Here is a 25,474-nt window from a genome sequence, read left to right on the forward strand (position 1 = left end):
TCCTCATGGACCAGCTGTACCTCCCAGACACACAAAAGAAGTTCCAGAAAAGCTGGCTTAGCAATTAGCAGTTCAAATCCTAGCTTGCCTCAGTTAGATAAGCACTTTCCTAGCGAGAAAGGATTACCTTCCAGGCTGTGCGTATTGCCATCTTTGGCATGCAGCGACCTCAGGCCTGCCAGCCAGAGTAAGATTCGTGTGGCCTGCGGCCAGCTGGGGAGCCACTGGGAGGCTTGGAGAGGGGTCAAGGGAACGGCGCCCAGTGCCAAGGACTCAGAACTGGGAGGCTGGAGGAAAGCTTCAGTGCCAGGCTGCCCAGGGCAAAGACGGTGATCTTCTGCGGTGGGCGCGCCCTGGGCTTGTGTCTCTTGGCCTCCAGTTTCACTTGCAGCTTGGAAGGGTCTAGGGGTGGGGTACGAGGAGGCTCCTTGCCCCTCCCACCTCAGGGCCCCAGCGGGAAGGGGCACACTGACTCACCAAGCCACAGTTGCCATCAACAGGGCCCCATCCAGGCCAGCAGAGGAGCGAACTGCAGCAGCTGCAGGTGTGGCAACCTCCTGGGTTCTCCTCTCTGTTACCACAGGAGAGGTAGGGCCTAGTGGCAGAAGCATCATGGACCACCAGTAACACCCCCAAGCGCCCATCTGGTACCTCCACTTGTCGGTGCCTGAGACAAGCCTGTTGGTAAGTATTTTGAATATCACCTGAGCCTGGGGAGTCAGTGGATCCCAGTCTTTGAAAAATTCACCTGGCTCCGTCTCCTCAGCTGCCGCTAAGGTGCTCAGTCCCTCTGAGGAAGCTTGGGTCGCACTGGGGTGAGGACCTCACTTCATCCGGCGACTAGCACCACGCCCGCCGCGCATTCGCTTGTACCATGGCCTCCATCTCGGAGCTCACCTGCATCTACTCGGCCCTCATCCTGCACAACTATGAGGTGATGGTCACGGAGGATCAATGCCCTCATTAAACAGCTGCTGTAAATGCTGACCTTTTCTGGCCAGGATTGTTTGCAAAGGCTCTGGCCAATGTCGACATCGGGTGCCTCATCTGCAAGGAAGGGGCTGGTGGGCCTGCCTGTCAGCTGGGGCGGCACCAGCAGGAGGTCCTGCCACCTCCACCACTGCTGCCCCAGCTGAGAAGACAGTGGCAGCGAAGAAAGAAGAGTCTGAGGAGTCTGATGATGACATGGGCTTTGGGCTTTTTGACTGAACCTCTTTTGTAACATGTTCAATAGCTGAACTCTTAAAATAATAAATGAATATTTACCTGTACCTCCTCCTTTCTGTCATTTCAGCTGTGCCTTTATCCCATGGGTTTGTAAAGGGCATTCATCATCACCAATACAGAAAATAACCCCCAACCTGCCCTCTTGCAAGTGTGGTCCAATCCTAGGTGGGAGGGGAGGGCACCCCTATACCCAAGCACTCTCAGGCCAGGCTGATCTCAGAGTTGAAAAAAAATGTAAGGTTTGCTCTTGAGAAAGCCTAAAGATCCCATTTCTCACAGGAAGCGTGGAGTCCCTATAGGAACCCAACCCTCGGCCAGGCCTGCTTGGCCAGAGGCCCTCACCCCCGTCCTGGCCAAATGCTGACTCCTCCCACTGTGTCTTTGGGACCTCTCCGTTTCCCCCTGATGTTGGGGGAAGGGAATTCCAGGCTCTGTCCCCCACCCTTCTGGTCCTACCAATCCCAAGCTCGCTCTTCTATGTCTTCAACCTCCTCACTGTAAGGGAAGCTTCACTTTCCAGAGATTCCACCACTTCCCCTACAGCTTTATCCACTGGCGGCCTATAGATATGGGCCACTGGTGGGGCCAGGCCAGTATCCACTGTCCCCATCATCCCTCTGCAGCCCCACCTTTGAGGTCTTCTGCCAGGACTTGAGCACTGCAGACGTCCATCTCTCCTTCCCAGCACCACCAAACCTCTCCCAGCTAATTGCATCTACTTCAGCTCCCATTTCCTCTGCAAAAATCCCAATGATGACAGCAGCCAGTGTTTATGGAGTCCTTTGTGGTCTTCATCAATTCTCAGTTAACCCTCAAACAGCCCCCTAAGGCAGGAGTTATTGGTACCCCTTTATGGATGTGGTCACTGACCTTCCGAAGGCTCTGTACGTCACAGAGCTAGCTTGTGACGCACACTCTTATACAACCACCTTGTGGGTGAGACCCACCCACCACTAGGCTAGAGCCACCCCTTCCAAGTTCCCTCATTTCGCTGCCTCACTTAGAGGGCTTGGGGTGGAGGGTCAATGGCAAGACCAAGAAAGGTCATCTCTTCTAAGTCCCACCCCTTGGCGTCTCAGCAGGGGCCCTTCCCACTGAAAGTCCTCCATCGACTTAAAGTTGCTCCTCTGTCTAGACTCTCATCTCCCTTTCTCTGCCCACAGGCTGAGTCCTCTTGGCCACATCGCTCGCCCACATGGCTTCAACCACCATCTCTCTGGGCTGGACGTTCATTTCCTCTCTGCCCACTCCCAGGTTCCCAGCTGGCTGATGGACATCTGCCCCAGATACTCTCAGGCAACTCCAGTGTCACATGTCCACATCCAAACTCTGGTCTTTCTCCCTCGCTGGTCCTCTGGTCATGTGGGCTCCACTGTCACCAGCTTTGCCTTTCTCCTCTCCCTCATCCTCCACAGGCCATCACCTGGTCCCTCTATATAGGCTGTTCCCAATGCCATTATCCAGGTTCTTTTCCCAAATGCTGACTGAGCACGGGGCCCTGGAGAGCATAAGCTACAAGTTGCTGTTAGAATGAGTTACCATTTGTCTCAAGTAGTCACTCATTCAATAGTTATTTATTGAGAAGTACATACCAGGCACTGGTCATAGCAGCTGGGACACAGCACTGAACAGGAGAGACAAATCCCTGCCTTTGAGGGGCGTACGTCCTAGTGGGGGAGATAAAAACTACAACTCAAACACACAGGACATCAGAGTGCCATGGAAAATGGAGAGGCAGAGCAAGGATGGGGTGGTCTGGGAGGCCTCTCCCTCTACAGAGGATGGCAGGATTGTAGTGGGCTGAGGTCAACCAAGGTCAAATGGAACAGAACTCTTTGAGGAAAGTACACTCAGTTTCAGTAATGAAAATCCAGGGGCTTTGTTTCTTAATCTTTTAAATTGGAAACACTCGTTGCTTCCAGGGATGGGGGTGGGTGCTCCGTGGTTTGGGGGAACAGGGTGAGAGTCTGGCTGAACAGCCTTTTGTCACCTTAAATTTTGAACCACGTGAATTTCCTTTTCAAAACATTAATTCATTGAAATAGGAAAGAACTTGGACAGTCTTCTGGAAAAGATTAATCATTTCCATGGAGCTACTGCCTTATAGGAGGCCTGTTTGTCTCTCTGCCAACTGCTGCCAGACATCGCAGATGTAGCATCCTCCAGTGCTCCCTAGTGGGCAACATCTTAACCATGAGATCAGCCATTTGTCCACCTGCAGGCACTGGCCACGTGTACACACAGGTATGTGGACACCAGGCTCACGATGACCACAAGGAGATGGGTAGGACAGGAGACTCGGGAAGCTGAAGACTAGGATATTTGCTAGGAGCCGACACCCCCACCCCACCCCAGGTGACTCCCCTACCTCACTGGCTCTTGTCATGGCCATCACACTCTCTCTTGACCTTTATCGTCAGGCACTGATCACAGCTGTATCCTATTTGGAAACCCATGGCCCACACTAAGGATTTAATCCCCTACTAAAGACTGGTCCACGAGACAGGACTTGGCCGGCAGCCTGGTTTCAGCCATACTTCCCTGGTTTCTTTCCTGGTAAAGCTGGGGCCCGAGAGGTCTTCCCTAGGTTGGCTCCATGGAGGTGGAGGTGGTGGGGAGGAAAGGCTGGCTCTGTAAGTGGCAGAGGCCTGAATAACAGGGACTTGAGAACACTCAAGATAGCTGACTTAATCCTTAATGTGACAAGCACAGGGCCATGATCTGTGCAGAAAGGTGGGTACACATGGACTGAATGTTTGTGTCCTCTCCCAAATTCATATGTTGACATCCAATCCCCAATGTGATGGTATTTGGAGATGGGGCCTTTGAGAGGTAATTAGGTTTGGCTGAGGTCACAGGGGTGGAGACCCCATGGTGGGATTGGCACCCTTATAAGGGGATGAAGAGCCCAGAGCTTTCTCTTCATTATTTCTGGACAGAGCAAGAATATGGCCCTCTGTGAAACAGGAAGTAGGCCCACACTAGGCACCAAATCTGCTGGCACCTTCATCTTGACCAGCCTGCAGAACTGTGAGAAATGTTTGTTATTTAAGCCACCCAGTCTATGGTATTTTTGTTCTAGCAGCTTGAAGACAGGCTGTTTGGAGCACAGACAGCAGAGCATGATGGGGTCAGCTGGGGTTGGGAAATGGGTTACTGTCCTTTAAATATTCCATAAAACACAAAGTCACTGACTCTAGCCTCCACAAATTCAGGCTGCCAGTCAGATGCAACCTGAGCACTCAGAGATGCACAGCAGAGACAGCTGCAGGAGGCAGGGCCTCACTGCTCGCAACCTTCAGTGCCCAGAACTGAGCCTAGCATCTACCAGGCACTGAGAAATTGCAGAATGGAGGAATATTAGATTTTTGTCAGTGGCAGTGAACACTGAAAACCCAGTATTCTGTACCACTTCAGGAAATCCTCATTGTAAACCATCCAGGGCCAAGGGCTCCCAAATTCAAACCTGGTCCCTATTTTCATAACCAACATCTCTCAGCAGCAGTATTTGTATCCTTCTCCAAAAAAAGGCCAATGAGGATTTCCTCTTATTTTTCAAAAACGTTTATGGCTTTGCTGATAACAAGCAAGAAAGGTACCTGGATTTGCAGGCAACCTCAAGTAGTTAATGAACAATTACTGTGGCTCATCCAAAGGGATCAAGTGTTCCAAACAAAAGACCAGGCTCAAGTTTTATGTCATTTTTAGAAGCAGTATGAGGGATGATGTTGCGATGCCCACTGCTGGAGTCTCTAGGACCGGTCAGTGGCTTTTGGGAATCACTGGTTTCTGGCAGGCAAAACATTCAAAGACTATTCCAGGAAATCCAGAACATGTGGCAGCAATGCGATAAGCCATGAAACAAACTCAAGAAAAACGACTTGATATGTATACGTATAACTGATTCACTTTGCTGCACACCTGAAACTAACACAACATTGTAAATCAACTCTACTCCAATAAAAAGTTTAAAAAAAGAAAAAAGAAAACTGACTTGGTTCTAGCTCTGTGACCCTGGACACAACACTAAACACTTTGGGCTTCTGCTTCCTAACCAGTTCAATGGAGGCATGTGGAGGACCCCCCCAGCTCACACTCTTTGATGCTCTCACTGGCTACCAAGCCAGTTTTTAATCACAGTTTCTGAGAAGCTACCTATACTTTTTGAGGTTTCCTTATCCATAAGAAAGAAAATAATATTGGGAGAAGCCATCTTGAGCAGTGAAAAAAAATGAACTGTGGATTTAGGCAAACAGACAGTCTCAATTCTTAGCCCTTGTGACCTAAAGCAGGTTACTTGACCTCTCTGAGTCTTACTTTCTTGACTTGCAAAATGGAGATGATAGTGTCTGTTGTAAGGATTGTGGAAGGATCTCGCTCATGCCACCTTACAGGAGGTGCAAAATAAATATCATTTTCCTTCTTTGTTCCCTATATCACTTTCAGCAAATGTGAGAGGGATGTGAATATACTGAAATGTCTGTTAAAAATAAAAATTAAACTCTTTAAAAGAATATCAGAGATTTTAACATCAGACAGATATATAAACCTACATTTCCCTCTTCCAACATAAGAGGGCCTACATTCTGATCAATACTGCCCATCTCTGAGGTTATCAGAGATGTTCCAAAAGACTGAGGTTAAGAGACTACAGGGAGCAAAAGGCACCAAGCACAGGAAGCATTATTCAAAGTGGGAAAAGATGTGGTCCTGACCATGGTCCTGCCGGGCACCATCTCAGATGGGCTCTGCGACAGCATCAGGAGGCCTGAGGAAACAGTTTGGGCCACTGGCCGGCAGGCACGAAAAGTCCCCACGCCGGGAGACTTTACCATGATGGTGCGGCGAGCTCCCTAATCTCAAGGCAGCTCAACATCATACCCGAGACCTGGCCCCAAGGCAGCACAGGAGTAAGAGGCACTACTTCAAGGAGCAGCTTCAGCTCTTAAGTTAACCACAGGAAGAAAGGCTCTTACCGAATGTAAACATTTACAGGTTTCCACAGCTAGCTCTAGGGGACTGTCATCTGAGGGGAACAGGGCGTGCCCAGAGTGAGCACAGGCAGGGACCCCTCGCACACTGGGGAGAAGATGCTGCACTGCCACCGGTTTCAGCCAGCAGGATGCCCGTGTCCCCAGCCTTCCCCTGTGCCAGGTCCAGAACACATGACCCCAGCTCAGGCTCTCATGCTCCAGAAGCTGGTGTAGACAGCAGCAGGTTTCCTGTACAAAGAAGACTCATCATTCATAACACAGCAACTGACCCGTCTGCTACTCGGAAGGAGAATGTATTTTTTTTTTTTTTGAGAATGTATTTTAAACCTGGAAGAGTCATAATTCTTAGATGTTCCACATGTTGTCAGCTTTGCTTTCTACAGACACAGGGCCCCTCCCCTTTGAGGGGGACCCCTCTGGCTGTGGGGGGGTGCCCTCCCTATTGGCAGAAATGTGGGGGGCAGGCAAACAACAGGCTTATGATTTGGATCGTGTCCTGCACATAAACACCTGGGAGAGCAGGGCCAGGACTGTGGCAGTGGGGAGTGTATGCTGCAGGAGGTGGTGATGAGATAGCGTGGCTATACAAAAGGATTCTGGGTGTGCCAACTCTAGTAGAGTCAGTAGGCAACTCTGGATCTCATAACATCCTGCTCTTGTTTGCCACTCACCACATCCCCACATCTAGAGGGTCAGCCTTTTTCTAGCTATGGCACCTCACCAGGAAAGTCAATGCTACAGGACCTCAGGGAGCCTCGTGGTGCTAAAGTTGAAGACTCACGTCAGAGAACATCCTCGTGGTGGGGTTCTGGGAGCAGGGGGGCCTCTCACTACAGTCTGCAATCCCTGGGGGTGGCTGCACGTGGCAGGTAAAGGGGGCGAGTGGCTTGGGCACCTGACCCCTACTGAGGAAGCCAGGGCCCCTCACATCTGCAGTGGCTGTGTGTACAAGAGACAGGCAAGGCCGCACATGTGAGAAGCAAGCACACAGGCTGCCAGTGGACATAGGACTCCTTCCCACTTCGGGACAGCAGGGGCCACGGCCCGAGGCAGGACTCCTCTAGGGCGCAGAGCGGGCTTTGCTGCAGAACTGGCTCAGCTTTGCTGGTTCCAAGGACTCAGTTCAGCCATCTTCCACTCTCAGACAAACTGGGACAGGTTTGGGACTTTGATGTTGAGATCACCAATGTTGATATTCCGAGGCATCTCCGGCAGGTTGATGTTTTTCACAGCGGACACGGCCCGGGCGGGCGCTGCTGAAAGGCCACCCTGGGGAGACGAGAAGGTGGGTATGAGAGAAACCCTCAGTGTCATCTGCTTAAGGCTTAAATAAAAACAAGTGAAAGAGGGCTAGAAAATGTCCAAACTGAGCACATGCAATGCACATTTTGATTTTTCCCTCCTTATGCCTCAAAGGTGGCCAACACAACAATCTTTAGGTTAGTAGGTTCTGTAGTACAGGGACCCAATCTGCACTCCTAAAGGTGGGTTGTGTCTTATGCAGTTTTATAGCCCCAGTGCCAACAGTGCCTGGCACACAGTAGGTGTTCAGTAGATGCCTGCTGAAATAACCAAGGAAGTTTAACCAAGTCATGTTCAGCAACAGGTTTATGAAACAAAATTAAACAAAACCCTTTCCTCAAGAGACTGAAGACTCTTACAGAGGAGTGCAGTCACAGGGAAATTCTTAAAGGGAAAAGGAATGTCACAGCTTAGGACAACCGCTTGCCAACTAATACCATGGAATGGACAAGAGCTGGCTTTCGAAATGTCATGTGGCCACAAGACGGGAAGAAGGACACGTAGGAGGTGGAATGTACCCACAGACACAGAAGGTCTGGGAGCAACAGAGAGGAAAGGTGCCTGCGGTCAGCCCTCACTCTCCAGGCTCGGCCCCAGTGTGCGGAGAGGGGGAGAAGTCGACGAGGATGTTCTCAAAACCATTTCGTCCTTCTTGACTACTTTTCAAGATCCTGACTCCAATTCCACCCTCGCCCAGCAAGTCTCCATTGCTTCTAGTTTCTAAACCCCTTGCCTCTGACTCACTTACTATTCCTGGAAGCTTCCCAGCCTACATTTCTAAGAGAACTATAGTTGCCACAATAGCTGTGGTCTGGAAAAGCTTCTTCAGCAGGACTGCCAGTCCTCACAGGAAGCATTCCTGGTTTCGCAAGATCAAGTTCCGTTACACAAAGCAATGAAGCTCTTTAAGACACTCAGATAATTGAAGAGGTAATTTGTTCTGCTTGTTCTGCCACGTGTGAAGGTGTATGCCTGTAACTTCTACTCCCTGGTAAGGCTGATGAAGGTGACGGAGAGACCTCAGGGGAAAAGGATGGAAATTTACTGTGAGCATTTGTATCGAACTCAGCACTATGTGGGGGTGGACCTGGGGTATGCTATTTTCAAACTCAGCCCAAACTCTACTGTAGCTTTTTATAAGGCTAACTGGAAATAAGGAAATTGGCAACTCTGAGGTCTGAAACCACGAGAAGTGCCTGCTGGGAGACCACTCATAGGCACACAAACTTAAGAAACCACACTGGAATCAGAGAAGGGGATTCTGGGTCCCTCCAGGGAACACGTGGCTTTGAAGGAGGAATTAGAAACCACAAACATTGGCCATAACCTCCCAAGCCAGAAGCTGTTTGCCTTCCCGTGCCACCTGGCTTTTACATTCACACTTTGAGCCTTTTTCTTACCTTTTTAATCTTCATGGCTGGCCTTCAAACCAATGAGTTTCGACAGACTCAAGGAAGAAAGAGGATGAGTAGAAAACCCTGCTAAGGATCCACAGCAGCCCAAACCCACACATTAGCCATTCCTCCTTCTGCCCACGTCTTCTCTAACCAGCCAGGGCAAAATTACAGCTGCATCTCACCTCGGATTTCTCCAGCCTGTTCTGAGCTTCAATCTGAGCCACAATTTCATTCATGTTTGTTTCCAACACCATCCCACCCATCACCACCTCCTGAAGAATGTAGTGCACCTGAAGGGGAAACAAAAATAAGAAGGGTTAGAGCCCTTTGTGGGAGTGACAGTGTGGACCCAAAGGAAACCTTGTGGGCTTTCTTGTAGCAGCAGGGTGGTCATACTTGACACTGGCACCTGATTCACAACAAATGTCTCAGAGACCACAGGGGATTCCCCCCCACATCCCGGCATATCAAGACACAAATCTCTTTCAAAAGCAGTGCAGAAGGGCCTGGCTACACACAAGGTGGTGGCTGAGAGCACAGGCTTCAATTGAAGTTAGACTGTGTTTAAATTTCAGCTCTGCTCTTTGTTATTAGCTGGGTGACCTTGGGCAAATCATCCTTTCAGTGCTTCAGCTTCCTTCCAGGATTGTGGTGAGGGCTGAAGGAGACAACCTGTGTGAAGCACCTACCCGGTGCCTGGCACACATTGGGTTCTAAAAAAATAATGATGCCTTTCATTACTAGTGTTATCATCATAAACACCGACTGGCATTAAGTCAGTCCAGCTATGACAGAACAATTCCTGTCCACGCACATTTCCATGTGAAATATGTTATCCCCCAGGCTTCATAAGATCCTCCAGTCTGTGCTCTGCTGGAGGCAAAACAGGCCCGTTTCTTGGCACCCGTCCTCATCCCATATCTTCCAGCTTTAGATAAGAAACCATGTTCAGGGTGAATACTTTTTTGGTCATGAGGCTCACACGTGGGCCTTCCATCTAGCTAGTACTTCTCCCAACAAAGCTGAGTCTCAGACTGCTGTGACAGCCGACTATTGCGCTAACTAAACCACTCTATCCCACAGTGGCAGGAAAGCTGCCATGGGAAGCCCCAGGTGGGTCAAGGTGCCCACTGGGGTATGTAAGGGGTGGTACTTCATATTTCAAATCAAGTCCTATCGACATGGCCTTCAAAGCACTTTCAATTAAGTTGGAAAGAGAGCAAGTACCACTTTGTATTGTTAACCAATTGCCAGATTAGTGGGATAGTCCTACAGGAGGTCAGAGAAGGAAGAGAGCAGTGGCTAGAGAGACCAGAGCCAGTTTCACCGAGACAGTGAGAGAACTGAAGCTGGGTCCGCCATCAGAGAAGCAGGGAGGAGGATTTCAGGTGAAAGGCACTGGAGGAAGCAATTCAGCTGGTGTATGGTCTGAGGAGCACCTGGGTCTGGCTAGAAGGTCAGGTTTATGCAAAAGAGAGGCTGAGGATGATGCTGAGAAGGTAGTTTGGGTCTAAGGCAAGGTCTCTCAACTTGGGCACTATTGCCATCTGGGGCTGGAGGGTTTTCTATTGTGGGGAGCTGTCCCGTGCATCGCAGCACGTTTAGCAGTATCCCTGGCTCTGCGCACTAGATTCCAGTAGCACTCCTTCACCTGTGACAACAAAAACGTCTCCACACATGATCAAATATCTCTGGGGGAAAAAACTGTCTTCAGCTGAGACCCTATTGGCGTAAAGTCCAGACTAAACTATGGAGGATTTGAGGGCCAATATACTCCACAGGCTATGGACAGTCAAGAAAAAAGACATCTCTGCAAGTTTGTGCACGTGTATTTTTGACACATGAAGTTTTCTGACACATCAGTTCTCCATATTTTGCCCATAGTAAGTGAGGGGAATACACTAACAGATGTAACTAGGGTATTTCTTCTGACCTCGAGGAGGGAGTGTAATAAAGCATACATTCAAATACAAATAAAATATGTTTGCTTACATTAATTAAGCCTTATTAACCACTTTTATGTCTACATATACACTCACATGAGGTGTTTTAAAATTTTACACAATATGAACTATTTCATTATCTATATGCAATGGCAATTTAATAGTGAAACTCTCATATACAGATAATTTACAAAATGTTAACCAAGACTGGTCTTAAAATTATGCCCTGGGGGACTACACTGTTTATACTTCCCCATCAAGAAATAGGCTTCCAAAAATAGTATTGTGTTTCCTTAAAAAATTAAAAATAGAATTACCATATTACTTCTGGGTTTATACCCAAAAGAATTGAAAAGAAGGATTCAAAGAGATATTTTTATACCTATCTTCATAGCAGCATTATTCACAATAGCCAAAAGCAGGAAGCAACCCAAGTGTCCATCAATGGATGAACAGATAAACAAAATGTGGAATATACATGCGATGGAATATTATTCAGAAAATTCTGAAACATGCTACAACATGGATGAACCTTGAGGATATTATGCTAAGTGAAATAAGCCAGACATAAAAGGACAAATATAGTATAATTCCATTTATATAAGGTACCTAGTAGTCAAAATCATAGAGGCAGAAAGTAGAACGGTGGTTGCCAGGGACTGAGGGGAGGAGGGAACGGAGAGTGTTGTTTAATGGGTATAGAGTTTCAGTTTTGCAAGATGAAGAGCTCTGGAGATGGGCTGCACAAAAATGTGAACACATTTAACACTACTGAACAGTACATTTAAAAATGAAGACAGTAAACTTTATGTTATGTAAATGTTACCACAATTTTAAAAAATAGGTCTCTATACCAGTACTCCTAGTATTTATTCCCTTTGTTTAATGAACCCCTTTTTCATGGGGGAAGTAGTACTTGTTGAGCATCTACTATGTGCTGAGCACTTTATACGTAACTTATTTTAATTTTATAACATCCATCTGAGGTAAAACGATACATGGAAAAGTCAATAAACTATCCCAATGTCACATATTTAGTAGCAGAACTGATCACTGAATCTAGGTCTGTCTGACTCCAGAGCTCATGTTCTACCCTTTCCACCATACTCCCTCCTCAAAATCCCAAACTAAGTCTTCCACCCTCTTCATCTGAACAGGGTGTGTCAAAGGTCTAGTAGAAAGTCTTCCATGCTTTATCCCCAAGGCCTAGAACAATGCCCAGTGTGGAGTAGGCATGTTGAATGAATAAAAGGTTGTTTTTTTTTTTTTTTTTTGCTGTACGCGGGCCTCTCACTGTTGTGGCCTCTCCCGTTGCAGAGCACAGGCTCTGGATGCGCGGGCTCAGCAGCCATGGCTCACGGGCCTAGCCATTCCGTGGCATGTGGGATCTTCATGGACCGGGGCACAAACCCGCATCCCCTGCATCAGCAGGCGACTCTCAACCACTGCGCCACCAGGGAAGCCCAATAAAAGGCTTTTCATAAGTCTGAAAAGCATCTTCAGTGAAGCATCTTCCGTGGGCTTCAGGTGCTTAAAAGATGGATGACAGTGTGGTGGTGGAGGCTTTATGGAGAAGGTGTAGTAAAAGGCCTAACAGAGGATATCATGGGGACCAGCAGTTGGTTAATAGATAATGTCAGTTAAGACTTTTGATTTGAACACTGCATCATGAAGTCATAATTTTTAAATGCTATTCAAAATGTGTTTCAAGTGCAAAAAAGGAGAAATAAATAAAAATGCAAACTCCATTTTCAACAAAATTAGAAGATAACCACAGGGCTTCCCTGGTGGCACAGTGGTTAAGAATCCGCCTGCCAATGCAGGGGACATGGGTTCGAGCTCTGGTCCGGGAAGATCCCACATGCCGAGGAGCAACTAAGCCCATGTGCCACAACTACTTAGCCTGCGCTCTAGAGCCCGCATGCCACAACTGCTGAAGCCCATGCGCCTAGAACCTGTGCTCTGCAACAAGAGAAGCCACGACAATGAGAAGTCCGCACACTACAACGAAGAGTAGCCCCCGCTCGCCGCAACTAGAGAAAGCTTGCGCACAGCAACAAAGACCCAACACAGCCAAAAATTAAAAAATAAATAAATACATTAAAAAAAAAAGGAGATAACCACAATCCCAGGCACCAATAGGTGTAAAAGCTGTCAAAAGCAGGGAGCTCAAGCAAGGGCTCTTTTCCTTTTGAGAAGAAGAAAGGATGCTACTGAGAGAGGACACGGGAGCTGGAGAGCTCAGGAAGATCTGCAAAAATATACTTTTTGTAGGTAAAGAACACACCCTCTGGGACCAAACAGATTCCTTGTTTTTGGAAGACAGGAACTTCCTTGGACCTGGAGTTGGGGCTAAATGAGAAACCACCCAAACAAGCTCTATTTGCCTCACAGAGCCAGTCTCTGTGGCAGCGGAGAAGATAGCCTTTGCATGGTGGAAAAATTGCAGACACCCACCTCTCTTGGCTAGGTAGAAATAAAGGGTAAAGGAACTCACCCGGAACCTGAAATCATGAGAACAACTGCAGCCAGCCTGGAACACAGACTTGGGACCTCCCCTAAACAAGCATCCTGCAAATAGCTGGTTCCTGAAAAACTCACCTATTTAAAGATGAGTTATAAAAATGAAATCTGCACAGGATCTATATAAAGATGAAACAAGAAAAAAATTAGGAAAGAAACAGGAAACCCAAAGGGAAGACTAAGACTACACACCAGAAAAATGCTGTGATACAGCAGATAAAATGTAATAAAATACTTTACAAAACTGAAAAAAAAAAAAACTATGAAGCAAGAGCTCAAAGCAGAAGTGCAAGAGTTTATGGGAGAGGCAGGGAGACAAGAAGAAGAGAAGACATAAGTGGAAGGGAAAAAACATAAGGAAAAGAAGATGAAACTGGAAGGAAGAAAAGGCAGGAGAGACTGCTGAAAATATAGGGAGGAACAAAAAGGGGAGAAATTTTTAAAAAGCAACTAAAATGAAATGAAAAAAGAATTAAAAGGAATAAGGAGAAAATGAGTTACAGAAGACAGCAAAGGAGATATAACATATGCATAAAAGAAAACTGTAACATAGAAACAACAAATATGTAAAGACTCAGTTCATAAAGATGATGTAAAAATATAATTCAAGATGTTCTTGAAAGGGCACATTGTATCACAGGGAAAAACTGACCCAGAACAGTCAGTGCCAAGACAGACTTTGAAGGTAAGATTTCTCAATTTCTGCAACCAGGCAAAAAGATCAAATCACTTAAAAGAGGGACAAAATCTTGAAAATTTCAACGGTAAAATTCAATGCTAGCAGAAAAAGGAGCAATACTTACAAAACTTCCCAAGGAGACAAAGGGTAACCCAAGAATTTTACACCTAGGTGACTGTCAATCAAGAGTAACAGAATAGGAAATATTGTTCCCATGAGTCTTTTTTGAGGAATCTACAGAAGAAAACACTTCTGCTAACCAAGAGGTGACTGGAAAAATCGTGGCAGAAAGACTGGCGGTTAGCACTGAATCCCCTTAATGGTAGGACTAAGACAAATGGGATTAGAGTGACAACAGAATGCCCATGCTATATGTTTTGACAATGTAGAAAGCTACAGCTAGCCAAAAATTAGGAAGACGGGGGAAAAAAAGAGGGAGGCAGAATAATAACACTGTTTTCCTTACCCTCAATGGATAGCATTTAAAACCGACAACTCATGTAATAAAGATAAGTTATTTTGACTTTTATTGTGACTTCTTCCCCAATGTCCAAGCCCATAATCATCTGCTACAAACACTACCTTGAGAGCCATCAAATTTTTGATGTAGAGCCCAAAAGATCTTTTCTGCTAGCGAGAGATCTATGCCTTTTTTCTTGTATAAAATTCACTCATAATGTATCATCCACAATTTCCAGTTTCTCTAAAGGAGAGGGAGAACTCAGACTCCTGTGAAACAGGAAGCACAGAATTTTTCTAGATTTTAAGAGTCCTCCACCTCTAGTCTCCTACAGTTATCCTGTCCAAACCTAATCAACTTCATTTCCCTTTTTAAGTAACTTGCCTTTCCAAGGCAAGTTACTTTGCCTTTCCAAAGCAAGTTAAGTTTTCATAGAACAAGTCTCTTTCCTCACTCATGGTTTAGTTGTATATTATTAATTAAGTTACTTATTTACAATACCAATATAACTAGCATCAACAGGTCTGAAACAATCACAACTGACCTTTGGTAAGCACAGTGACTCGTGCAGTGTAAATGAGCAAAGGATGAGCAACTAGGGATTAGTTCACCAGCTGCCCATGTTAACCTGACAAGTCAGTGAAGACTTCCTTCCACTGACTATGAAGTGGACCATGTAAGATGGGTGATATTTCTTTGAGTGGAGATAGAGGGGCCTTGAGAAAGCTGGAGGTTGCCAAGCATGAGTGTGGGGAGAAGGCAGCCAAGAATCAATACCAAACTCATGTACTTAAAAAACTAGAAAAAAGGGCTTCCCTGGTGGCGCAGTGGTTGAGAGTCTGCCTGCCGATGCAGAGGACACGGGCTCGTGCCCCGGTCCAGGAGGATCCCACATGCTGCGGAGCGGCTGGGCCCGTGAGCCATGGCCGCTGAGCCTGCGCGTCCGGAGCCTGTGCTCCGCAACGGGAGAGACCACAACAGTGACAGGCCCGCGTACTGAAAAAAAAAAAAAAAAAAAAACCAACCTAGAAAAAAGAGATCACAAAGAATGGTTCTGTTAAATGACAGGAGCTGACTGATGGACTGATCTTAAGGATGCTAGCAGAAATGTAGGTAAGTACCTCAGAGAACACTGAGGGTTAAAGGATCAAACCAACAAACCAACTGATATGGGGGAAAAAGAAATCTGAAACCTGAGTCATGTAGGTAGCAATAAAAACCACAAGAATAGAAGATAGCAAAGAGGTAAAGGTCCTCAAGAGCCCTAAACCCAGCTTAACGCAGTGTGCACTGAACAAATATCAATTATCAAGTAATAGTAATTCATAGCTCTCTAGCAAAATTCATTCAGAAGTGTTTAAACAAAAGTGCTACTGATTTCTTAGTTCCTGGCAAATCCCCTGGTAATTTGACCCAAGAGTAATCACAACAGGGAAGAGTTTAATCTGAATAAAAAGATTAAGATAACCCTAATAAACAAATAGGTTATCTTGATGTGAGGGGAAGGCAACAGAGGAAATACTTTGGGTGATGAATCTGAAATGTTAACAGGTAAAATGCTGGTTGGAAACTGTGTTTTACAAGATCAAGATACATAAATTTATGGCCACACTTTAATGAGTGAAAGTTGGTATTTATAATTCTGTCTCTTAAAACCCCTTAAAGGGACTTCCCTGGTGGTCCAGTGGGTAAAACTCTGCACTCCCAATGCAGGGGGCCTGGATTCGATCCCTGATCGGGGAATTAGATCCCACATGCATGCCACAACTAAGAAGTCCGCATGCCACAAGAAAGATCCCACATGCCGCAACTAAGACCTGGCGCAGCCAAAATTTAAAAAGTAAATTAATTAAAGAGAAAAACAACAACCCTCAAAACAGTCAAAAAGTAGGAATGATTACCAGTCAAGATGTCTATTCCTCTGAAGGCAATCTAACCTGCTATCGAGACTCTATTCTCTCCTCCCCACACATCTGGACATCTGTCTCCTTCATTTTTCTTTTCCAGGAAGCTGTCACATCATCCTCCCTCTGTTGAAGGTACTTGCTTCTATAACTGGATCCACTGGGCATCCAATGTGGCCCCTGTATTCTTTTCTGTCAGTATAAGCTAACTGTTTGAGACCTTCCCCATCTCATTCCCTAGAGGCAATATGAAATGTCCTGATCAGGATAGAGACCTATAAGTTTGTACCCTGGGCTCCCTCAGGAAGTGTTCCTGTGACCCAGTTTACTAACAGATGAAATAAGAATAAATCTGGTGCATGCTGAGCATTCAATAGAGCTTAGGTACAGCTTTGGGACTCCTGGAAGGTGTGACTCTCCTGTTCTGAAGAGCTTGAATCAGAGGTTCTGTGCCAACAAAGGCTTGGTAAGCAGTTCCACTGTGAAAATGCACAGAAAGGTGAAAATAACACTGGGAAGCATCGAAGGAGAGAGTTAAATGACTGTTTAACCTGCTGGGACTTCCTGATGGAAAGAAAGCACTTCTCTAATTGAACAAGGGCTTGTAATGCTGATGACTCTGCTGAGAATTGCTAATACTAACCCTCACTACCTTCTACCATTCTTCATGCTGATCCTGTTAAGCAGTTCTGTAAAAATCAGAGACTGCAAAACCATTCTTCCAAGATTTGAGGTGATGAATACTTAAGACTTGGGCCGAGTAAATTCAAGAAAGACTAAGGACCTCTCTAGGCTAAGATAATCACCCTCTTCTCAGTGATACTGCTGTGCCTAGTATGCATCTCTCCTGAGGCACTCAATTCAGTGCACTGTCATATTTTTCACTTGTCTGTTCTTCTCCTCCACCATGATTTTCCTTGAAGGCAAAATCTATGTCATATTCTTCTCTGGGTCTCCAGTGCCAAGCACTGTGCTTCGTAACAGCGGTACTTCATAAATCTGGCTGCATGGATGAAAGAGGCTCATCTGGTTCACAAGTTCTGATTTTGAGGAGACACAGGCCTTTTGAGTTGGCCTGGCTTCCCATTCTGGCACTGAGAAGAACACTCTAACTGCCTGGTACACAAGAGTTAACCTCCACAGATAAAAGTGGGTTAAAATGAGCTTGCTCGTTTCGTGTCAGGATTGATACAGTCTAAAAGGGAAAATAAAAGTGTCACTTCAAGGACAGAGGTGCTCCTTAGGGACACAGCTCTGGAACTACAGGGGGTGGAGACAAGTCAGTTTCAACAAACCTGTCCAAGAATAGAGGATTCCAGGATCTTCAAAAGTTCATCCTTGGTTATGTTTCTCACTGAAGATAAAAAAGTTCTGAATCCAATCCCAGGTCAACAGAAGCCATCACTGTCTATGGCTGTTAGCATAACTGATGCCATCTTGGGCACATACAGTTCCTCCTGTCCTTCTGCTGATCCTACCCGGGACTGTACTGTGCAGTAATCACTTCTCTGTTGTCACGGGATTGGTATGTAATAGATATTGTTTAATAATCATTCTGACCAGGTGGCCTCTATGCTCTGTTAGTTCCCAAACAACGATGAAGACCTTTGCTGACATATACCTGGTTACCCATGAGACCAGTAACCCATTCATAAATCTTGACTTAGGAATGCATGTCCCATTTCCAAGCACATACCCCCCTACACTAAGTTAACTATGAAACTGTCCCAAGGGCCCCTCGGCAGTGTGGAGTGTAGCTGCAAATGCTTCCAGATCACTGCCTGATCCCACCCTGTGAGTGAATTACCCTATAATAAACTGATCCATCGATTATATAGAGCTGCCTGTCTTGTCTTTCAGTCTCAAGATAGCTTCTCAGTTCACTGGGCACTTTTCGTTCCCTCTGTCCTCCAGCAATCACTAAAAGCAAACTGACCTGGAGCCTGAAGATAACAAACATCACTCTTTTTCCTCCAGTAAAAATACAGTCTCCAGACATTGCTGGCTATGTTCCAAAAGTTTATTTTTAAATATTAAAGTTACAGTGTATTTTTCTATATTTATAATAAATAAGGTTCTCATGCAAGCAGGACACAAAAGCTGACTCAAATCCATGTTACCTAGAATGTGATACCATAAAGCACCCCTGCATCTACAACTAAGTACCATGAATAATACTGTTTCTATAGTAAAATGCAGTTCTATATTGGGATGGCAGGAACCCATCTAGTGGAACTCCACGGGCAGAAAGGATAGTGACATGTCAACACTCACCACACTCCAAGCTCAATCATATCCACAGAAATCTCTAAACTAGATCAATCCCTCTCCAGGTATTCTGCATTGGAGGATGAAAGCCTGCTGTATCACACAAGACAAGGGCTCACATCCCCACTTCGTATCCATACTCTCATATCTTTTTTTATTTTTATTATTTTTATTTTTTATTTTTATTTGGCTGCGTTGGGTCTTCATTGCTGTGCACGGGCTTTTTTTTTTTTTTCTAGTTGTGGCGAGTGGGGGCTACTCTTGGTTGCAGTGTGCGGGCTTCTCATTGTGGTGGCTTCTCTTGTTGCAGAGCAGACTCTAGGCACGCGGGCTTCAGCAGTTGTGGCGCACGGGCTCAGTAGTTGCGGCTGGTGGCTCTAGAGTGCAGGCTCAGTAGTTGTGGCACATGGGCTTCACTGCTCCGTAGCATGTGGGATCTTCCCGGACCAGGGCTTGAACCCGTGTCCCCTGCATTGGCAGGCAGATTCTTAACCACTGCACCACCAGGGAAGTCCCTCATATCTTTCTTAAAACAACTATTACGGGGCTTCCCTTGTGGCGCAGTGGTTGAGAGTCCGCCTGCCGATGCAGGGGACACAGGTTCGTGCCCCGGTCCGGGAAGATCCCACATGCCGCGGAGCTGCTGGGCCCGTGAGCCATGGCCGCTGAGCCTGCGCTCTGCAGCGGGAGAGGCCACAGCAGTGAGAGGCCCACATACCGCAAAAAAAAAAAAAAAAAAAAAAACAACTATTACCACAGAGACGACAATAAAATGCTCATCAAATACAAAAGAGCATGGTCACAGTGCTTGTACTGGAACAGGAGGATGTCAATATTGCAACATTCAAGTTTTAAAAAAGAACTGTTAATCACTAATAAAATATCTAGTCTACTATATAAAATCTAAGTGCTAATAACTTTTTCTACCCCAAGTCAAAAAGCTTGGTTGGTTTCATCAGTTCCGAGGAAAGGCCTCCAGAGAGTAAGGAGGGAAGAGATTCTTGGTGGGATGGGGTATGCATCATCTCTTTGTCTATGCTAGAGGGTGTGGTGGCTATTAATAGGCCAAAGGATAGGAGGATGCTCCAAGTGGACTCAGTACTGATAGGGGAAGAGAAAATCATCTGAGAGTCATTTTTTCCAAAGTAAGTCTCTAGTTCCCATATTACCCATTTTAGAAAGAAATGAAAAGGGGAAGAGGGCATAAAAATGCCTTCCAGAAACCTGGTATGCTCTGCTAAAGTAAAGAGAGCAGGCAAAGAAAGCAATCTGCTTTGTAAAGTTCTGTTTTTCTCTTTTCCTTGCTATTAGTGTCTCCTGAACCACTTTCATGACCTTCCTTGGTTTTTAGACTAGACGTTTTCCACAGTTTTCTCCAGATGTCTTGTCATGAAATTCCATAAGACCCAATCCCTAGCCCTTGATTTTCTGTCTTTCTCTTTCACTCACATGATCACACAATGAAAAAATGAGAAAATAGTGGAATCTCATCTTATATAAGGTTTAAGTTCTAAAGTCACCAAGTAAGATGGAAACTATGCATAGCCAAAATCCCTTAAATCACCAATGCAGTCCAACCTGGCTAGTCTTTCCTCTTGATTACTTTTTCTTGTCCTCAGTTAAGTACTAGGTAAAGTGGCTGGCTTGTTGTTTAGGGACCACACAGATTGAAAATCTGTATTGTATCTTTAAGAATTAAAATCACTCTAAACACAGTAAGATGCTCATGGGAGGCACATGACAGGCACATGAGAGGAGAGGCAAAGAAGAGCGGATTCAAATCTTCCCTCTCACACTCATTCCAGGCACAGACTAAGGGAGTAGAATTGTGGACAGAATCATTCTGTATTTAGAATTTAATTCTCTTTCTTCTTGCCAAATGGTTAGAGATGAATCTGTATATACTAAGTATGTATATGTGAGCCCACTGTACCCCCACAAACAAGATAATGTATTACGTTCAAGTATTCACTCATTTTCACTAAAAGAATGTGATCTGTAACAATGTCTATTTTTATTTTATTTTTATTTTTTTTAATATTTCCTTGGCCGCGCAGCACGGCATGTGGATTTTAGCTCCCTGACCAGGGACAGAACCCGTGACCCCTGCACTGGAAGTGCTGAATCATAACCACTGGACTACCAGCAAAGTCCCATCAATATCTGTCTTTAAATATGCTTAACATCACAGAATGTTAAAGCCGGAAGGAAGAAATGAAGATAAGATTTGGACCCTGGCCTCAAAGGGCTTAGTCAAGGAGGGAAGATAAAACATGCATGGAATTAACTATAATAAAAGGAAGACTGTGACCCAAGTACAAAATGCTGTGGAATTTTAGACAAGGCTGGGCCTTAAACTAACCAGTAAATGGAAGAGAAGCTATCCAGGCAAGGGAAATGGCAAATCACTCAGTAACTCATTAACTATTCTTCAGGGAATTCCCTGGTGGTGCAGTGGTTAAGAATCTGCTTGACAATGCAGGGGACATGGGTTTTATCCCTGGTCCAGGCAGATCCCACATGCCGTGGAGCAACCAAGGCCATGCGCCACAACTACTGAGCCTGAGCCCTAGAGCCCACACACCTCAACTACTGAGCCTGCACACCACAACTACTGAAGCCCGTGTGCCCTAGAGCTTGCACGCTGCAACTACTGAGCCCACATGCTGCAACTACTGAAGCCCACGTGCCTAGGGCCCATGCTCTGCAACAAGAGAAGCCTCTGCAATGAGAAGCCCACGCACCGCAATGAAGAGTAGCCCCCACTTGCTACAACTAGAGAAAGCCCGTGCACAGCAACGAAGACCCAATGTAGCCAAAAAATAAATAAAATTAAAAAAGAAAAAAGAAAAAAATCATGGTAAAGTCTCCAAACAAAACAAAACAAAAAACTATTCTTTATGCTCTCCAAATAATTCTTCTTCTTTAAAAAGGATTACTCACTTGCTGGTTTTATGTTTTGTGCTCTTTTAAAAAATAAATTTATTTATTTTTGGCTGCATTGGGTCTTTGTTGCTGCGTGTGGGCTTTCTCTAGCTGCGGCGAGCGGGGGCTACTCTTCGTTGTGGTGTGCGGGCTTCTCATTGTGGTGGCTTCTCTTGTTGTGGAGCATGGGCTCTAGGCGCACAGGATTCAGTAGTTGTGGCACACGGGCTCAGCAGTTGTGGCTCACGGGCTCTAGAGCACAGGCTCAGTAGTTGTGGTGCATGGACATGCTCCGTGGCATGTGGGATCCTCCAAGACCAGGGCTCAAACCCGTGTCCCCTGCATTGGCAGGCAGATTCTTAACCACTGCGCCACCAGGGAAGTCCTGTTTTGTGCTCTTGAGTATGTATTGTTGACTGTAGCCAAGTATACTCATTGCATTTTACTCCTTCCTTAAAAAAAAAAATTCCTATAATGAGTCAGAGTTCTCTGTGAAGTAATTTTTTAAAAATGTTCTAGCAGGACTTTCTTTTTTGTCTACTGTTTCATCCTCCCTCATTTCCTGCCTGTTTGCAATATTGGTCCCAAATACTAAGCACAACACTTTGTAAAGAAAATGGTCCAGGCTCTGTTCTCTTGAATTTTATCCTCTCTCTGGCTGGTTATCTGTTAACAAAACATGAGCTTAATACATTCTTACCACATTGAGGATGCTAAAGCAGGAGAGGACACTAAGGGAGTATAGCTGTGTGGAGAGTGCAGGCTCCGAAACCAGAGTCCAGGGTCTGAATTCTGTCTCTGCCACTTACTAGTTGTGAGACTTTGGAGAAACTGAGGCATCCTAGCTCTAAAGCTCAGTTTCTCCATCTGTAAAATGGGGAGAACAAGAGTTCTTACCTGACATACCTATTTAAAGATAAAATAAAATGATGCAGGAAATAGGGCTTCCCTGGTGGCGCAGTGGTTGAGAGTCCGCCTGCCGATGCAGGGGACACGGGTTCGTGCCCCGGTCCGGGAAGATCCCACATGCCGCGGAGCGGCTGAGCCCGTGAGCCATGGCCGCTGAGCCTGCGCGTCCGGAGCCTGTGCTCCGCAACGGGAGAGGCCACAACAGTGAGAGGCCCGCGTACCGCAAAAAAGAAAAAAAAAAAAAAGAAGAAGAAGAATCACTGCTATGGGGGGATACAGAGCCACTGAAAAATTCAAACGAGGGAGTTAGTCAAAAACACACTTTTAATATGTCATTAGGCAGGTGTGTAAAGGGTGAAGTTAAGGGGGTAATATTGAAGGCAGAGAGAACTGTAGGAAAAAAGTAAAAATAAAGACAAAAATCATCATTTATTGAGCTAAGCAGTTACCCATTAACTCCAATCCTCAAAATAACCGTGAATGCATGCCGCGGAGCGGCTGGGCCCGTGAGCCAAGGCCGCTGAGCCTGCGCGTCCAGAGCCTGTGCTCCGCAGTGGGAGGGGCCACAGCGGTGAGAGGCCCGCATACTGCAAAAAAAAAAAAAAAAAAAAAAAAACCGTGAATGGTAGATGCCAAGACTCTTTGATTATAAATCACACCATTATTTTATGTATCACTAAAAAGGAAAATGTTGAAATGCTAATTAAACTGTGAAATGCCATTGACTGTAAGACAAATCTGGATTTGATATGTAAAGTTATAAATATTACCAAAAAAGGGAGTCTAAGAATCAATTAAATATGGTATCATCCCTGTTTTACAACTGAAGAAACTGAGGCACAAGGAGGTCTTTAGGAGGGATGCCTAAGTCACAAAGTTAGAATCTAGTAGAGCCAGAACCCATGAAGCCACTTCAGGCAGAATCCCACTCAAGGAACACAGGGCTCCTCCTGAGTCCACCCAGATGTTATCTCCCAAGGGAGCAAAGGCAAAGCTAAGTGATAGACTGATGTATGCCCTGAAACTAGTGGGTGTACACAGCTCATAACCTTGAAAGTTGAGGTCTAATTAGAATCTAGTTTTTAAAAATAGGCCTCTAGGGCTTCCCTGGTGGCGCAGTGGTTGAGAGTCCGCCTGCCTGCCGATGCAGGGGACACGGGTTCGTGCTCCGGTCCAGGAAGATCCCACATGCCGCGGAGTGGCTGGGCCCGTGAGCCATGGCCGCTGAGCCTGCGCTCCACAACGGGAGAGGCCACAACTGTGAGTGGCCCGCATACGGCAAAAAAAAAAAAAAAAAAAAAAAGGCCTCTAGCTGTGTTAATCAGACATTATATCTGAAAAGTGCTTTGAAAATTAAAAAAATTTAAAAACCACACAAAATTTGGACAACCAATCAACTGCAACAATTAACCTACCAACTATATTTGAGTGCCCTGTACTGTTCAGATAACTAACAAACTATTACATATTGACACTATTCCAAGAGTTTAAAACCTATTGGAAACAATTAGGAATAAAAACTTTAAAGCAAGAGTAAGAAGACAAATAACTTGGAGACCTACAATACTGGAGTTCAGAGAAGACTTCATCAAATGTAAAACTTGAACTGGGTGCTGAAATCTTGAAAGCTTGTTAGGGAGAAGATGAGGGTATTTCAGGGTGGAGACAAGGCATAGGCAAAGGCAAAGAAGTGGGAATTGACAAGGTATGTATGAAAAACAGAGGAAGACTGTCTGATTGGCCTGAGGGGTCTCCGTTCCAAAGCAGAGACAGCCTGAGGGACAAGAGGATCCACAATCCAGAGATCCTTTGAGGTCAGAAGGAAGAATGTAGACTGAAGGGAAAATGGGAGAAATGTTTTCTATGGAAGATTAGACTGAGTGAAAAAGGTTGGGAGAAATACTGGATATAGCTGCTGTAGTTACCTAGAGCTGATATATTAGTTACCCAGGAAGGAAAAGGAAAGGAAAGGGGAAAGGAAAAGAGAAGGAAAGGCAGAGGTGGGACTGAAGCGGACCCTGAAAGAAGAACCAATACCATTTTGCGACCACTTGGAAATAGAAAGCAAAGTACACATCCGAGATTTCATGCCTTGAAGAAAGATGATATCGCTGACAGAATAAGGAAAGTTAAGAAGAGAAGACCACAGCTGAGTGGGTAAGTGGGTGAGGGGTAGGCAAGAGAGGAGGTGAGGAAAGTAGGAGAAAATGAGCGGTTTGGTGTACACTAAGTTGGAAGTGATGGCAGGTCATCCAGATGGAAAGTTGCTGTACACTCCCATAAACACAAGCCTTTAGCCTGGGTCAGAATGAGATGTAGATCTGTCGCCCATCTGTATCAAAGCAGACGAGTGCCCAAGGATGAATGTAAAAAGAGAAAGCCAGCAGGGTGCCAGGGACAGACCTGTGTGGAATGTGCCCATTTCTCTCATTCTGTAGGTAGGAAAAGAAGCAGCAGTCTTAAAGCCCAAGGGGGTCAGGCCCAGTCAGCAAGGAACCTTCCATTCCTTCCCTGAGGTTTCTAAACAACATTAACATGATTCTTCTAGGGTAAATTCAGATATATTGATTCTGAAAATCTAAAGGGATGCACTTTATAGTGACTGGGCAAAAAAACAGGAAGTGCTCAACTCCAGGCTTTGACAGGATGACTTCCCTTCAGTGCTATCAGGAGTTCAACTGCAGGTGGATGGGTCTGGGCATCCCTCTGCCCTAACCTGCTAAAAATGTCTCACGGTACAGACCTGGCTAACTTCAGAAACAGATGGAGCAACTTGTTCTCTACAGAATATGGACCTTAATTCTTGGGGTCATAAGCAGATAAGGCCACAAAGATTCATTAATGACCAAGATGTCAATGTAGCAAATTGTTTTCCCCAATCTAGATGGATGTGCTTTCAGACTCATAAATGTGTCCTGAGGTGTACTCTGAGCCATTACCACT

General features: G+C 45.6%; 1 protein-coding gene and 1 pseudogene across 6 annotated transcripts in view; one reads left to right on the top strand and one right to left on the bottom strand.

Moving 5' to 3' along the window:
- Positions 1–874: 874 nt before the first annotated feature.
- Positions 875–1,209, top strand: LOC117311142 (large ribosomal subunit protein P1 pseudogene; annotated as a pseudogene).
- Positions 1,210–2,782: 1,573 nt separating this feature from the next.
- The window catches only part of AP3S2 (adaptor related protein complex 3 subunit sigma 2), a 62,997-nt gene continuing 40,305 nt past the window's right edge, over positions 2,783–25,474 (bottom strand). For 3 of the 6 annotated variants that reach the window (XM_004312926.4, XM_073801410.1, XM_073801413.1), the window contains 2 exons: positions 9,103–9,210; positions 2,783–7,490 (listed from right to left, as the gene is read on the bottom strand). In XM_004312926.4, the coding sequence (XP_004312974.1) occupies positions 7,362–7,490; positions 9,103–9,210 (237 nt within the window). In that variant the 3' untranslated portion in view covers positions 2,783–7,361. Of the gene's footprint in view, positions 7,491–9,101; positions 9,211–13,360; positions 13,506–18,846; positions 19,166–25,474 lie in introns of those variants that run through there. The other 3 variants (XR_012330286.1, XM_073801412.1, XM_073801411.1) reach the window with 3 other exon arrangements.

Source organism: Tursiops truncatus, chromosome 2 (genome assembly GCF_011762595.2).
Source record: "Tursiops truncatus isolate mTurTru1 chromosome 2, mTurTru1.mat.Y, whole genome shotgun sequence".
NCBI lineage: Eukaryota > Metazoa > Chordata > Mammalia > Artiodactyla > Delphinidae > Tursiops > Tursiops truncatus.